Source organism: Octopus sinensis, linkage group LG24 (genome assembly GCF_006345805.1).
Source record: "Octopus sinensis linkage group LG24, ASM634580v1, whole genome shotgun sequence".
NCBI lineage: Eukaryota > Metazoa > Mollusca > Cephalopoda > Octopoda > Octopodidae > Octopus > Octopus sinensis.
The window spans coordinates 27,453,064-27,467,631 of NC_043020.1; the positions used below are offsets into that span (position 1 = coordinate 27,453,064).

The 14,568-nt window shown below is 42.4% G+C and overlaps 1 protein-coding gene across 1 annotated transcript; it reads left to right on the top strand.

Moving 5' to 3' along the window:
* Positions 1 to 2,734: 2,734 nt before the first annotated feature.
* Positions 2,735 to 13,164, top strand: LOC115223947 (tetratricopeptide repeat protein 38). Its single transcript, XM_029794692.2, has 7 exons — positions 2,735 to 2,914; positions 3,832 to 3,870; positions 4,996 to 5,077; positions 8,198 to 8,363; positions 9,369 to 9,525; positions 11,041 to 11,114; positions 12,704 to 13,164. The coding sequence occupies exons 1-7, from the start codon at positions 2,750 to 2,752 to the stop codon at positions 12,792 to 12,794; spliced, it is 774 nt and encodes a 257-aa protein (XP_029650552.2). The 5' UTR covers positions 2,735 to 2,749; the 3' UTR covers positions 12,795 to 13,164.
* The last annotated feature ends 1,404 nt before the right edge of the window (positions 13,165 to 14,568 follow it).

Sequence of the window (14,568 nt, forward strand, 5' to 3'; positions counted from 1 at the left end):
AGACACACACGCATGCAGACACACATGCATGCACACACACACGCATGCACACACACACGCATGGCACACAACACGCATGCACACACACGCATGCAGACACACGCATGCAGACACACACGCATGCAGACACACACGCATGCAGCACACACGCATGCAGACACAACGCATGCAGACACACACGCATGCAGACACACACGCATGCACACACACACGCATGCACACACACACGCATTCAGACACACACGCATGCACACACACACGCATGCACACACACACGCATGCAGACACACACATGCACACACACACACGCATGCACACACACACGCATGCAGACACACACGCATGCACACACACACGCATGCACACACACACGCATGCACACACACACGCATGCACACACACACGCATGCAGACACACACGCATGCACACACACACGCATGCAGACACACACGCATGCAGACACACATGCATGCAGACACACACGCATGCAGACACACACGCGCACACACACACGCATGCACACACACACGCATGCACACACACACGCATGCAGACACACACACGCATGCAGACACACACGCATGCAGACACACACGCATGCAGACACACACATGCATGCAGACACACACGCATGCAGACACACACGCATGCAGACACACACATGCATGCACACACACACATGCATGCACACACACACATGCATGCACACACACAACGCATGCACACACACACGCATGCACACACACACGCATGCAGACACACACGCATGCAGACACACACGCATGCACACACACACGCATGCACACACACACAAATGCACACAAATACAACCACACACAAATGCACACAAAGGCACACTCGATCGCCAGTTGAATACTGGGGTCGGTGTAGTAGACTTACCCACCTGCCTCAAAACCACTGCTGTCCTTCAAAGTCCTTTATGATATTTTTTCTGCACCAAGTTACAGACACTCCCTTGTCACTTTCTTCATTAAAATGCAACGAACCAGTTATTGATCCATCAGAAATCTATAACCAATAATCCTTTCTTCTCTAAGTACAATATAAAATGATGGTAAGCTCGCAGAAACGTTAGCAAAATGCGTAGCCGTATTTCGTGTGTCGTTACGTTCTGAGTTCAAATTCCGCCGAGGTCGACTTTGCCTTTCATCCTTTTGGGGTCAATAAATTAAGTACCAGTTATGCACTGGAGTCAATGTAATCCACTTAATCCGTTTGCCTGTCCTTGTTTGTCCTCTCTGTGTTTAGCTCCCTGTGGGTAATAAAGAACAGGTATTTCGTCTACCGTTATGTTCCGAGTTCAAATTCCGCCGAGGTCGACTTTGCCTTTCATCCTTTCGGGGTCGATAAATTAAGTACCAGTTATGCACTGGGGTCAATGTAATCCACTTAATCCGTTTGCCTGTCCTTGTTTGTCCTCTCTGTGTTTAGCTCCCTGTGGGTAATAAAGAACAGGTATTTCGTCTACCGTTATGTTCCGAGTTCAAATTCCGCCGAGGTCGACTTTGCCTTTCATCCTTTCGGGGTCGATAAATTAAGTACCAGTTATGCACTGGGGTCAATGTAATCCACTTAATCCGTTTGCCTGTCCTTGTTTGTCCTCTCTGTGTTTAGCTCCCTGTGGGTAATAAAGAACAGGTATTCGTCTACCGTTATGTTCCGAGTTCAAATTCCGCCGAGGTCGACTTTGCCTTCATCCTTTTGGGGTCGATAAATTAAGTACCAGTTATGCACTGGGGTCAATGTAATCCACTTAATCCGTTTGCCTGTCCTTGTTTGTCCTCTCTGTGTTTAGCTCCCTGTGGGTAATAAAGAACAGGTATTTCGTCTACCGTTATGTTCCGAGTTCAAATTCCGCCGAGGTCGACTTTGCCTTTCATCCTTTTGGGGTCAATAAATTAAGTACCAGTTATGCACTAAGGTCAATGTAATCGACTTAATCCGTTTGCCTGTCCTTGTTTGTCCTCTCTGTGTTTAGCTCCCTGTGGGTAATAAAGAACAGGTATTTCGTCTGTCGCTACGTTCTGAGTTCAAATTCCGCCGAGGTCGACTTTGCCTTTCATCCTTTTGGGGTCAATAAATTAAGTACCAGTTATGCACTAAGGTCAATGTAATCGACTTAATCCGTTTGCCTGTCCTTGTTTGTCCTCTCTGTGTTTAGCTCCCTGTGGGTAATAAAGAACAGGTATTTCGTCTGTCGCTACGTTCTGAGTTCAAATTCCGCCGAGGTCGACTTTGCCTTTCATCCTTTTGGGGTCAATAAATTAAGTACCAGTTATGCACTAAGGTCAATGTAATCGACTTAATCCGTTTGCCTGTCCTTGTTTGTCCTCTCTGTGTTTAGCTCCCTGTGGGTAATAAAGAACAGGTATTTCGTCTGTCGCTACGTTCTGAGTTCAAATTCCGCCGAGGTCGACTTTGCCTTTCATCCTTTTGGGGTCAATAAATTAAGTACCAGTTATGCACTAAGGTCAATGTAATCGACTTAATCCGTTCGTCTGTCCTTGTTTGTCCTCTCTGTGTTTAGCTCCCTGTGGGTAATAAAGAACAGGTATTTCGTCTACCGTTATGTTCCGAGTTCAAATTCCGCCGAGATCGACTTTGCCTTTCATCCTTTCGGGGTCGATAAATTAAGTACCAGTTATGCACTAGGGTCAATGTAATCGACTTAATCCGTTTGTCTGTCCTTGTTTAGCCCCTTGTGGGTAATAAAGAAATAAATATAAAATGATAGAAACTAAAATAATGATTTGTGTGTGTTTGTGTTTTCCTCTCACCATAAATCAAATTCTTTCCTTATTGTGTCCCCTATTCTTCTGTTTTGGTTTAAAGGTCTGTGGAATGTTGGCATGTCACAACTACTGGCACTGGGCCCTCTATCATATTGAAAAGGTAAGTCTATTATTAAACTAGCAAGCGAGCGAATTGTTTAGCAACTTATACAAAAAAGTAGATTTTAAAAAGTCCATTGTTAATTCTGATTCACGATAAGAATAAAAAGTTTTGAATGGTACAACAATGCACTACAATATATAAGAAAACAATAAAATGGACCGAATACCTTTTGGTTTACACATTGTTAATGTTATAAATGCCCTGAAGACGTATTTATCTCTCCTATTCTTTCTCTCTCCTCTCTCTCTCTCTCTCTCTCTTACTTGGTACCAAGTGGTGTGGGAACACATGCGTACACACACAAGCACACACACCATGCCAGCATGGGAAGTAGATGTTAAATGATTTACGATGATTATGATGATGATGATATGATGGGCTTCTTTCAGTTTCCAATTACCAAATCCACTCACACAAACACACACACACACACACACATGCACACTCACACACACACAACTCATGCCAGCATGGAAAACGGCTATTAAATGGTTATGATGATGATGATGGTGATGATAATAAAATGGGCTTCTTTCAGTTTCCATTTATCAAATCCACTCACCCCCCCCCACACACACACAACTCATGCCAGCATGGAAAACGGCTGTTAAATGATTATAATGATGATGATAATACAATGGGCTTCTTTCAGTTTCCATTTACCAAGTCCACTCGCAAAGCTGTGGTCGGCACAAGGCTATAGTAGACTTGCCCCAGGTGACTCACACAGGGCCTGAACCCAGAACCATGTTGTTGGGAAGCAAGCTTCTTACCACACAGCCATACCTACACCTATAATTTAATCATTTTTTTTTTTTAAAAAGTGTTTATTCAAGTCTAAAACATGTTTTCTCATGGTATCAGTCATTTTCTTTTTTTCTTAAATAATTTTTTTTTTTTCCTTTTCTTCCCAGGGACAGTACGAAGCCGCCCTTGACATTTACGACAGAGAAGTAAGTCAAGCGGTTTTACTGATAACAACTTCAGCAATCTAGAGCGCTTAAATGTCTGTCTATTTGTCTCTGTGCATGTCTGTGAGGATGGGGGGCGGTGCTGAAAAGTTCCTGGCTTTCGGTAAAAGAAAACACAAGAGAATCAGTTAATTATGATTTCATTCATAATTAACTGATCCATTTTCCCCTCCCAGATTCACACACTTATCACACTGGTCCTTCAGTTTTCTAAACCCTGTACAAAGAACACAGAAGGTTGGGCCTTCAACCAGGCCTTTCACAATGCCCTTAGAGCGAGGAACTTTTCAGCCTCCCCCCCCCCACCTCCATACATGTCTACTTCTGTGTATGTGTATGGCAGAATCGTTAGCATGCTGGTTAAAATGCTAAGCGGCACTTTGCCTGTCTTTATGTTCTGAGTTCAAATTCCGCTGAGGTCAGTTTTGCTTTTCATCCTTTTGGGATCAATGAAATAAGTACTAATTGAGGGCTCAGGTCGATGCAATCAACTGGTCCCCTCCCCAACAATTTCAGGCCTGATGCCTATAGTAGAAAGGATTATTTTATTATTTTTATTATTATTATTATTATATTATTATTATTATTATTATTATCATTATTATTATTAAGGCAAAATGCTTAGTGGCATTTTCGGGATCGATAACATAAGACCACTGGGATCACTGTACTCTAATTACCCACTAGCCCCAAACTGGCTGGCCTTGTGCCAAAATTTGAAACCCTTATTATTATTATTATTATTATTATTATTATTATTATCATTATTATTATTATTATTTAAGGTGGTAATGATGATGATGTGGCAAGCTGGCAGAATCAGTAGCACGCCCGACAAAATGCTTAGTAGCATTTCATCCGTCTTTACATTCTGGGTTCAAATTCCACTGAGGTCGACTTTGCCTTTTATCCTTTTGAGATCGATAAAATGAATACCAGTTGAACACTGAGGTCAATTTGCTGGCCTTGTGTCCAATTTTGAAACCATTATTATTTAACTAAGGGCCATTCCTGTCCAAAAATATAAACAAGTTCCGTATGAAGGGTCCGTATCAATTAATCGCTGAAAGATAATGACCAAAAACAATCTATGTTGTTGTTCTTCAGGTTGCTGTTCGTGCCAAGAATTCTGGAGCCATGTTGGATTTCGTCGACAATGCATCACTCTTGTATCGTCTTCAGTTGGAAGGTGAGTGTCAGCCGTCTTTGCTGCCATTGTTGTCAGAGTCAGTTCCATCATTGAAATCCTCGTTACCATTCTTTCTGCAAACCATCTTCATTATTCTAATCCTTACCATTATCCTCACCTCCACCGACACCCTTGTCACCATCCTCTTCATCACTGCTGTCTTCTTCGACTCTTCTGTCTTCATCACCACCACCACCACCATCCCCTTCACCTCTGCCACCTTCATTGCTGCGGCTCTCCTCATCTCCAGCATCCCCTTCGACTCCACTGTCCTCCTCCTTCTCCCCACCATTCTCCTTGTCTTTGCTGTCTTCCTTCTCTCCATCTCTGACATCCTCTTGCTCCCTGCCATCCTCCTCCTCTTTGCCACCTTTCTTGTCTTCATCTCTGCCATCCTCCTCATTCCTGTGCCCCTCCTCGTCCCCACTGCCCTCCTCACCTCCACTGCCCTCTTTGTCCCCACTGTCCTCCTCATTCCTGCCATCCTTTTCGTCCCCTCTGACCCCCTTGCTCTGCCTACCCCCTCATCCGCATTATCCTCTTCATTATTGCCATCCCCTTTCTCCCTGCCATCTTCATCCCAGCTAACCAGCTCCTGTTAAACCATCCAACCCATGCCAGCATGGAAACAGACACTAAATGATGATGATCACATCACGTCGGTCCTCAACATTTTGAAACCCAAGTCTCCCTGGACACTTTGTGCCAATGAGCCGAGTGTGTTGAGCACAGTCACACCGTAAAAGCATATTTTGTGTCTAAACCTTCCTGGATGTATTAAGAATAAATATGCAAACAACTGTTTTTTATTGATCCTTGATCAGCAAATAATTTGTTTGCTGAACTATAAAAAAAGCCAGCAGCTTGGATTAGGCTCAAAGGTCCGAATACTTTGACACACTGTATACTGCAACACTGCTGTTTCAACATATTGTGTCTCATCAGTCAATGAGTCAAGTGTGTTGAACACACTATTGTCATAGAAGAGAGAAGCTATTCTCCTATGACAAAGGTGGGCAACCCTTGGCACGCGTGCCAAGCATGGCACACAAAACCCTCTCACTACTAACCCTCCATTTAACGACTTTCTCTATATAGTATATAGCAACTTTTTATTGCTCAGATACATTTTACATTAGAAATTAGGCCCACCTTTATTTAATGATCTCCTCCCAGACCTGACCTGTGCTTTGGTTTCAGCCACCACAACTGGTATTTGTTGGCACGACAACCGCCATACTTACCTATTCAAAATTTCTCTTGATGCATGGTACAGCAGTGATATCATCATTATGTCGTATTCTTGCAGTACTGAATAGAGGAAAGTGGGTCAGTCAATGAATGACACATAGACACAAAAGCTGTTCAAAGTGCCGCCCAGGACAGACTTCCCCCACCCAGCTACACTAATGGGCCTCAGTGACGTATTTAGGAGTGGGGACCATGTGGCATGGCTTTATTAGATCTTGTAACTTGAGTGACTTTGAAACTAATGTTGTGTGAGAACAGGTTTGATTACCCTGCCTAGACGAGTGTAAAGCATGTTCCATAGTCCATATCTCCGGTCAGATTAGAAATCTGTGTAAGAATAGATAAGTTTTCTAGATTTTTTTTCTTTGTAATACAGATCTGATCAACATATTAACCCTTTAGGCATTAACCCAGAAATGTTAGCACGCCGGGCGAAATGCGTAGCCGTATTTCGTCTGCCATTACGTTCTGAGTTCAAATTCCGTCGAGGTCAACTTTGCCTTTCATCCTTTTGGGGTCGATAAATTAAGTACCAGTTACGCACTGGGATCGATGTAATCGACTTAATCCGTTTGTCTGTCCTTGTTTGTCCCTTCTGTGTTTAGCCCCTTGTGGGTAGTAAAGAAATATATTAACCCTTTAGTATTCAGATTATTCTCTCAGGAGTGGTTGTGTGGTAAGTAGCTTGTTTACCAACCACATAGTTCCGGGTTCAGTCCCACTGCGTGACACCTTGGGCAAGTGTCTTCTACTATAGCCTCGGGCCGGCCAAAACCTTGTGAGTGGATTTGGTAGACGGAAACTGAAAGAAGCCTGTCGTATATATGTATTTTCATTGTAGTTGTTCTGCATACATTATTGTACATAGGTGCAGGAGTGGTTGTGTGGTAAGTACCTTGCTTATCAACCACATGTGAAGGTGCATGGCTCAGTGGTTGGAGCGTCGAGCTCACGATCGTGAGGTTGTGAGCTCGAATCCCGGACCGGTCTGCGTGTTGTGTTCTTGAGCAAGGCACTTTATTTCACGTTGCTCCAGTTCACTCAGCTGTAGAAATGAGTTGCGACGTCACTGGTGCCAAGCTGTATTGACCTTTGTCTTTCCCTTGGATAACACTGGTGGCGTGGAGAGGGGAGGCTGGTATGCATGGGCGACTGCTGGCCTTCCATAAACAACCTAGCCCGGACTTGTGCCTCGGAGGGTAACTTTCTAGGTGCAATCCCATGGTCATTCATGACCGAAGGGGGTCTTTATCAACCACATGGTCCCGGGTTCAGTCCCAGTGAATGGCACCTTGGGCAAGTGTCTTCTACTAGAGCCTCAGGCCGACCAAAGCCTTGTGAATGGATTTGGTAGACGGAAACTGAAAGAAGCCCGTCGTATATATATATATATATGTATGTATGAGTGTGTATATGTTTGTGTATCTGTGTTTGACCCCCCCCCCACATCGCTTGACAACCGATGCTGGTGTGTTTACGTCCCCGAAACTTAGCAGTTCGGCAAAAGAGACTGACCGATAGAATAAGTACTGGGCTTCCAAAGAATAAGTCCTGGGGTCGATTTGCTCGACTAAAGGTGGTGCTCCAGCATGGCCGCAGTCAAATGACTGAAACAAGTAAAAGAGTAAAAGAGGAAAGAGATACACTTTCTTAAGTATGTTCTCAAAAAATTTGGTTGGCACATGGAAGAATTTTGAGTCAGAGATCTTACCAGTTTTGGCATGCACACCCTCAAAAAGGTTGCCCACCCCTGGCCTCTGCTCTACAGCAATTAACACATTTAGTGTCTGAACCTGTTTCGACATACGAAGAATAAATATGCAAAAAACCATTCCAATATTGGTTTTGTTTTCTGTGTTTGTCTGACAGGAATCAATGTTTCCGAACGTTGGTCGAGTTGTTTTGAGGAATTCAAAGACCATGTCACGGATCACATCCTCAGCTTCAACGATGCCCATTCAATGATGAGCTGCCTTGGCGCTGGCCAGGAACGGTTTAGCAATAAACTGCTGGAATCACTTCAGGACTTCATCAAGTAAGTGGATTGTTCGTGTGTGTGTGTGTGTGTGGTGTGTGTGCATGTGTGTGAGCATATGTGTGTATATGTGTGTATGTGTGTGCATGTGCATGTATGTGCATTTGTGTGCAAGTGTGTGTATGTGTGCAAGAATGCATGTGTGCAAGTGTGTGTGTGCATATGTGTGCAAGTGTGTGTATGTGTGTGTGTATGTGTGAACATTCTATATCATTGTCATGGGCTTGGCTGTGTGGTTAAGAAGGTTGCTTCCTAGCAATGTGGTCTTAGGTTCAATACTGCTTTGTAGCCCCTTGGGCAAATGTCTTCTATTACAATCTTGGCCCAACCAAAGTCTTGTGAGTGGATTTCGTAGACGGAAGCAGAGAGACACTCACATAAACATACTCAGACAAACACACACATTTACACAAACACACACACACACTTTCACACACAAACACTCACTCACAAGTGCTCATGCACTTACAAGCACAAACACTCATCCACGTGCGCACACACACACACACACTCGCACTTACACTCACCCCACACCCACACACCCACTCACCCCCCACACACACTCACAGCTAATAATATCCACATATATCAGGTCATCCCATAAGTTCTGTCTGAATTTTGAATAAAGAAAACAAGTGATCAAATGTTATATTTAATTGAAACTTAATCATCAATGTACATTGGCTTTGGCTACAGAGTTTCCTTTTTTTGTCCTCATAAAGCATTTTGTGCCTCAAATGCTCTTTGGATACTTCCATGTTAGAAAGAGTTTTAATCAAAGAAATTTTAATTCTATTATTCTGTAAAATAATATTTAATTAGTTTAAATGTACACAAATGCCTAAAAATAATTTCTAATTCCATTAGACATTCTAAAATACTATTAAATTTCATTCAATTTTAAAAAAAGGTAAAATCAGACAGAACTTATGGGATGACCTGATAACTGTGAAACAGTTTGACAAAAACTAACACTAAAATTCCAGGTGTGAATTCTCGTTAAAGAAATGGCGAAGGTGATAATCAGAGAATCAGTGAACACGTTGGCTATAAACTGTGCAAGGCTTTGAAGGATTACCAAGATGAGGAATTTGCTGCTGTTGTGGACAGTCTCATGCCTATCAGATACGACATCTATACCATCGGTGGAAGTAACGCACAGGTGAGGAGGCACCTTCTCTTCGTATATTTATATGGATGGAGGTGTGGGGGTGTTTTGGGTGTATATCTCTTTCTCTCTCTCTCTCTCTCTCTCTCTCTCATGCACTCTCTCTCTCTCTCTCATGCACTCTCTCTCTCTCTCACTCTCTCTTGTTCTCTCTCTCTTGCTCTCTCTCACTCTCTCTTGTTCTCTCTCTCACTCTCTCTCTCTCTCTCTCTCTTCTCTCTCTCTCTCTCTCTCTCTCACACACTCTCTCTCATGCTCTCTTGCACTCTCTCACACTCACTTGCTTTGTCTCACTCTCTCGCTCTGTCTCACACTCTCTTATTGTCCCTCACACTCTCTTGCTCTCTCTCACTCTCTCTTGTTCTCTCTCTCTTGCTCTCTCACACACTCTCACTCTCTCTCTCTCGTTCTCTCTCACACCCTTTCTTGCTCTCCTTTGCTTTCAATCTCTCTCTTGTTCTCTCTCTCACTCTCTCTCTTATTCTCTCTCTCTCATGCACTCTCTCTCTCTCGTTCTCTCTCACACTCTTTCTTGCTCTCCTTTGCTCTCACTCTTCATGAGCAACAGGAAGGAACTACACAAAGTTGGCTGGTTGCTATAGCAACACCAGTCCGTGCATGTCACCATCCTCCTTCCTCCTCTACCTGCCCCCTCCACACACACACACTTGCACACACATCTGACCAACGATAATAATAATCCTTTCTTCTAATGGCACAAGGCCTCGAAATTTGGTGGGGAGGGGTACTTATTGACCCCGAAAGGATGAAAGGCAAAATCAACTTTGGTGGAATTTGAACTCAGAACAAACGGACAAACTGCTGCTAAGCATTTTGCCCTGCATGCTAATGATTCTGTCAGCTCACCACTTCAATAATAATAATAATAATAATAATAATAATAATAATAACGATAATGATAATGATGATGATTTCAAATTTTTGCCACAAGGTGAGGTGAATAGTCGATTACATTGACCCCCAGTGTTTCACTGGTACTTAATTTATCGTCCCCAAAAGGATGAAAGCCAAGGTCGACCTCGGCAGGATTTGAACTCAGAACATAGTGATGGGCGAAATACTGCTAAGCATTTCATCCAGCACGCTAACGATTCTGCCAGTTTGCCGCCTTAATGATAACGATTGTAATAAGGGTCTCAAATTTAGGCATCGATTTGGGGGGGGGGGTGATTACATCACCTCCATTATGCAGCAGCAGTAGTAGTAGTAGTAGAAGTAGTAGTAGTAGTTGTAGTAGTAGTAATAGTAGTAGTGACAGCAGCAGCAGCAGTATTATTATTATTAGTAGTAGTAGTAGAGGTAGTAGCAGTAGTAGTAGTAGTAGTAGTAGCAGCAGCAGCAGCAGTAGTAGTAGTAGTAGTAGTATTTAGTAGTAGTAGTAGTAGTAGAAGTAGTAAATCTTTTATGCATAATGAAAACAAAACAGTATCTTTTTTTTTTATTATTTTTTTATTCGTTTGTTTTCCTTGTTTGTTTCCGTTCCCCCAGCGTGACGTCTTCAATTTAATGTTGATCTCCGCTGCCATGAAGTCGCCATCAAACGAACACAAGAACTTAGCAAGGCAAGTATTTCTTTGAATTTTCCCCCTCACAGGAAATCCCGAGACCTTTGACCCTATGTCGTGCTTGAGAAGAAGACCCATCAAACTGAGCAAAATCGCATTTGTGGCAGATACCAGTGTCATGCAAATGGCACCCTGGCACCCGTGCCGGTGGCACGTAAAAGCCCCCAGCACACTCTGTAAAGTGGTTGGCATCAGGAAGGGCATCCAGCCATAGAAAACTATGCCAAATCAGACTAGATTCTGGTGCAGCCTCCCATCCTTGGTCAAACCATCCAACCCATGCCAGCATGGACGACAAACGTTAAATGATGATGACGATGATTTTGTTTCTTTCACATCATTTAATCTTCTTTCTCAAATCAAGGCCATGGTTCATTAAGTTATTAAAAAAGCAGACTCTAAATCTAAAACCTTTATTCTCTAGAAAAATGACATTCTCTAGAAAAACGCCGCCGCCGTGGTGATCTCATTCTTGCTCACAACATCATAAGCGGAAAGTGTAACCTCTCGAAGGAGCTGATCTTCACTCCTGCTCCAGAGCACCGGCTGCGGGGTCACTCCGAAAAGCTCTATCTGCGACGATTTCATCTCAATCGAAGGAGAGGGGCTTTCTCCATCCGGGTTGCAGATCCGTGGAATAAGCTGCCGGACGAGATGGTGAAGATGCCAACGACCGCTCGGTTCAAAGTCTCTCTTGACCAGAAATGGCCTGAACTCTTTGCTTGAACACCCTCCCTGTACATAACTCCATGTCCCCCTACATGGCCTTGCTTTTTGCTTTTTGAGCCCCAAAATTAACTTAACTTAATACAATGCATTGACATTCAGTAACATCATAATCACTTTAACGAAAATTTCACCATTCTTGGCTCACGTAGAATCCTCTGAGGCAGGTTTTCTACAGCTGAGGTGTCCTTGCTGTTGTCTACCTTTGCCTGTTTCCAAACAACAAGTTGATATTTCTCTAAGGGTGGACATGTTTATACAGAAGATTCTTTTCTACTCTAAGCACACAAGGCCTGATATTTTGGGGGAGGGGGGGGAGTCGATTAGATCGATCACAGTACACAACTGGTACTTAATTTATCAATCCCGAAAGGATGAAAGGCAAAGTCGACCTCAGCGGGATTTGAACTCAGAACATAAAGACAGATGAAATACCTCTAAGCTTTTCGCCCAGCGTGCTAACATTGCTGCCTTTTTTTATACAGAAGATTGGGGTGGAAAATGGCAGCTTGAGTGATGACAGCATCTGTTTACAACTATCCTGTAATGTCAAGACGAGGCACGCACGCATCCACACATTTCTGCACTACCTTTTGTCCTATAGGAAACTTTCTAAGTCAATGACTCGTCCACTCCTCTCACAATTGCTGGTGGTGAAATATGATCTTTTCTCCTGAAAAGATGAAAGGCAAAGTTGACCTCGGCGGAATTTGAACCCAGAACCTAAAGATGGATGAAATGCCACTGACCATTTTGTCCAGCATGCTACCGATTCTGCCAGCTTGTTGATTTTTCTTCCTTTCTAACAATAAAACATAAAACAACAACAACTGATGATTAATTTCTGTTTGGTTTTACAGGAGTTTGATCAACGAGAGGAAATCACTAAAAGAGAACGCACCCATGACTGATCGCTTAATGGCCAAATGGTTGTCACTTCATGGCGAATAATAATCAACTCGGTCGTTAATTTCGTTTCCATGCTGAAGATACGGAACTAAAGTCTTTTAGTAATTATTAAAATCATTAGCAGGGAGTCTCCTTTTAAAGGGAATTAACTCTGATCTTATTAAATTTATCTCCCTTGGCCACCCATGTCAAGCGATGTCGAAAACTGTACTGTGTATGATAAGTTATATCAGAAATTAATAGTTTGACTGTGTTGTTGCTATAATCATTTATGTGTCAAGTAAATAAATCGTTGAAAGACTAATTTATTGCAGGAGTTGTCCAAAGATAAGCTCTTGGCTACATTCTCACTTTTCTTAACGTGAAACCGATGGTAGCCTTAATTCGCAAATAAAGAATCTTTATCCATCAATGCAGTGTTGAGCACTCGTTTTCATGGTTTCACATTTACGTATATACAGTGCTCAGGTGCACCACACTCTATTTAAGTAAGGTGTAATTCATAACCATATGAGAGAACATCATTTTACTAATTGGACTGTGGCCATGCTGGGGCACTGTTCCGAAGGGTTTAGTCCAGGCCTGAGGGCCGCTTCTATACTAACAGAATTGAAAGCGTTTTACTTTTTCATATTATTACAATAACGAATAAATGATCGCTGATTCAACAGGAAATATTATCGTTGCAAAAACAGTTGTATCTTTCTTTTTTACTTTTCATTAAAATCTTTAATTTTTGATAAAATTTTCAAAATGTTTGTTTAAATAAACCCTTTTCAAGAAAGTATCAAGCCGGCCGCAAGATAAAAGTCTGTGGGCTGCATGCATCTTGCGGGCCTCAGGTTGGCCAGCCCTGGTTTAGTCAAACATATCGACACAGGCACTTATTTCTATTGATTTCTACTGCTGAACCAGTAAGTTATGGAACATAAACAAACCAACACCAGTTGCCAAGTAATATGAGTGTGTGGTAAGGAACCTGCTAAGGCATACTCACAAAAGGTAACACACACACACACAACAGGCTTCCACATAGTTTCCCAAATTCACTCACAAGGCATTGTGTGACAAAGACACGCACATATATATTTCCAATGGGCTTCCACACTGTTTCCACTGACCAAATTCACTCACAAGGCATTGGTCATTCCAACACTTTAGCAGACGTTGCTGGCCCAAGGTGCCGCACAGTGGGACTGAACCCAGAACCATGTGGTTGCAAAGCCAACTCTGTTTTATTAAAAGTTTTCATAATTTTTAAAAAATCACCTGAAAGAAGAAAGGCAGCTAAATATTTCCAAAGAAATAAAACCAAAAATAAATAAACAGTTAAATCAATGAAGCATAATGAAAAAAACCCACAAAGAAACCATGAAAAAAGAAATTTATTTATTACATTTTTGTACAAAAAAATTATATACATTGTGTAGCACAATTTTTAAATAAATATTTACAAAGAATATTTACAATGTGTGTCAGGTGATCAGATTGACTTTCACACACCCGCACATATATATATTAACAGGTTTTATGGTTTCTGTACATAATAAACCATGACATGTTCAATGCACACACTTAAGGGATGTGTATGTAGAGTCTGTTTCTTGTGTTTCTGAAGACTAGATTTAAACCTCTTGTCCAAAGGTTGCACATGGCTGTTGAAGGGGATTGATCTTCAGCCCTTACCATCTTTATTGTTACTTCTGTTTAGTATCCATTCAGACAGTGGAGGCGCAATGGCCCAGTGGTTAGGGCAGCGGACTCGCAGTCAGAAGATCACGGTTTCGATTCCCAGTCTGGGCGTTGTGTGTGTTTA

Coding starts and splice junctions, on each gene's coding strand:
- LOC115223947 (XM_029794692.2), top strand. CDS start 2,750: ATGATAGAAACTAAAATAATGATTTGTGTGTGTTTGTGTTTTCCTCTC. Junction 3,871..4,995: donor TTGACATTTACGACAGAGAA/GTAAGTCAAGCG, acceptor GTTGTTCTTCAG/GTTGCTGTTCGTGCCAAGAA. Junction 8,364..9,368: donor TCACTTCAGGACTTCATCAA/GTAAGTGGATTG, acceptor TTCTCGTTAAAG/AAATGGCGAAGGTGATAATC.